The sequence below is a fragment of the Alligator sinensis genome, unplaced genomic scaffold, assembly GCF_000455745.1.
Source record: "Alligator sinensis unplaced genomic scaffold, ASM45574v1 scaffold1302_1, whole genome shotgun sequence".
NCBI lineage: Eukaryota > Metazoa > Chordata > Crocodylia > Alligatoridae > Alligator > Alligator sinensis.
The window spans coordinates 703,298-704,044 of NW_005842612.1; the positions used below are offsets into that span (position 1 = coordinate 703,298).

At 70.8% G+C, this 747-nt stretch overlaps 1 protein-coding gene across 1 annotated transcript in view; it reads right to left on the bottom strand.

Annotated features, from left to right (window-relative positions):
- INTS5 (integrator complex subunit 5) overlaps positions 1-740 on the bottom strand; it is a gene marked incomplete at its 5' end in the record, with an annotated part of 2,362 nt that extends 1,622 nt beyond the window's left edge. The window contains one exon of the mRNA XM_014524458.1: positions 6-740. Coding sequence (XP_014379944.1) covers positions 6-740 — 735 coding nt within the window. The remainder of the gene's footprint in view (positions 1-5) is intronic.
- Between the last annotated feature and the right edge of the window lie 7 nt (positions 741-747).

Here is a 747-nt window from a genome sequence, read left to right on the forward strand (position 1 = left end):
CGCGCCAGCGGCTGCACCAGGCGGTCGCAGGCCTCGCGCACGCCGTCATGGACAGCCAGCCCTGGCGGTGTGATGACCGAGGCCGGCATGGCCGTGTCCAGCAGAAACTGCAGCAGGCGGTAGGCGCCGGCCGAGGTCTGGCACACCAGGTGCACGGCCATGTTCAGCATGTTCTCCAGCTCCTCACGCGGGCGCCCAGCCAGGTGCTGCTGCAGCTGGTTGAGGACGCTGGGCTTCAGCGCCTCCACTAGCTCCCCAGACACCGTGGCCAGCAGCAGCGGGGACATGGCAGCCAGCTGCAGCAGGAAGGGCACGGCGGCCGCTTGCGTGGGGTCGCGCCCAGGACCCAGGCTCTCGTGGAAGAGCCGTAACAGCTCGTGGCGGATGCTGGCTGCGTGGCGGGACGCCAAGTGGCCCAGGATGCCCACCACTGAGGCGATCTTGGGCACCCGCTTGTCCGGGGCGGAGGTGTCTCCAGGCGGGGCGCCGCCGTGGGCGCAGAAGTCCTTGAGGCCGCAGGACAGCACGCGGCTGATGATGGTGCTGGGGAAAGCCGAGCCGATGTGAGCCACGACCCAGTCGAAGTGCGGCGAGTGGCGGCCCGAGGCGTCCAGCAGCGCGTCCACGCAGGCGTCAGGGCAGAGCCCGATCATGGCGGCCAGGCACTGCGTGTAGATGTCCAGCAGCGCCCGCGTGGCGCGGCACGCCATCCACAGCTGCAGCAGCTCGTTGAGGGCGGGGGCGGGG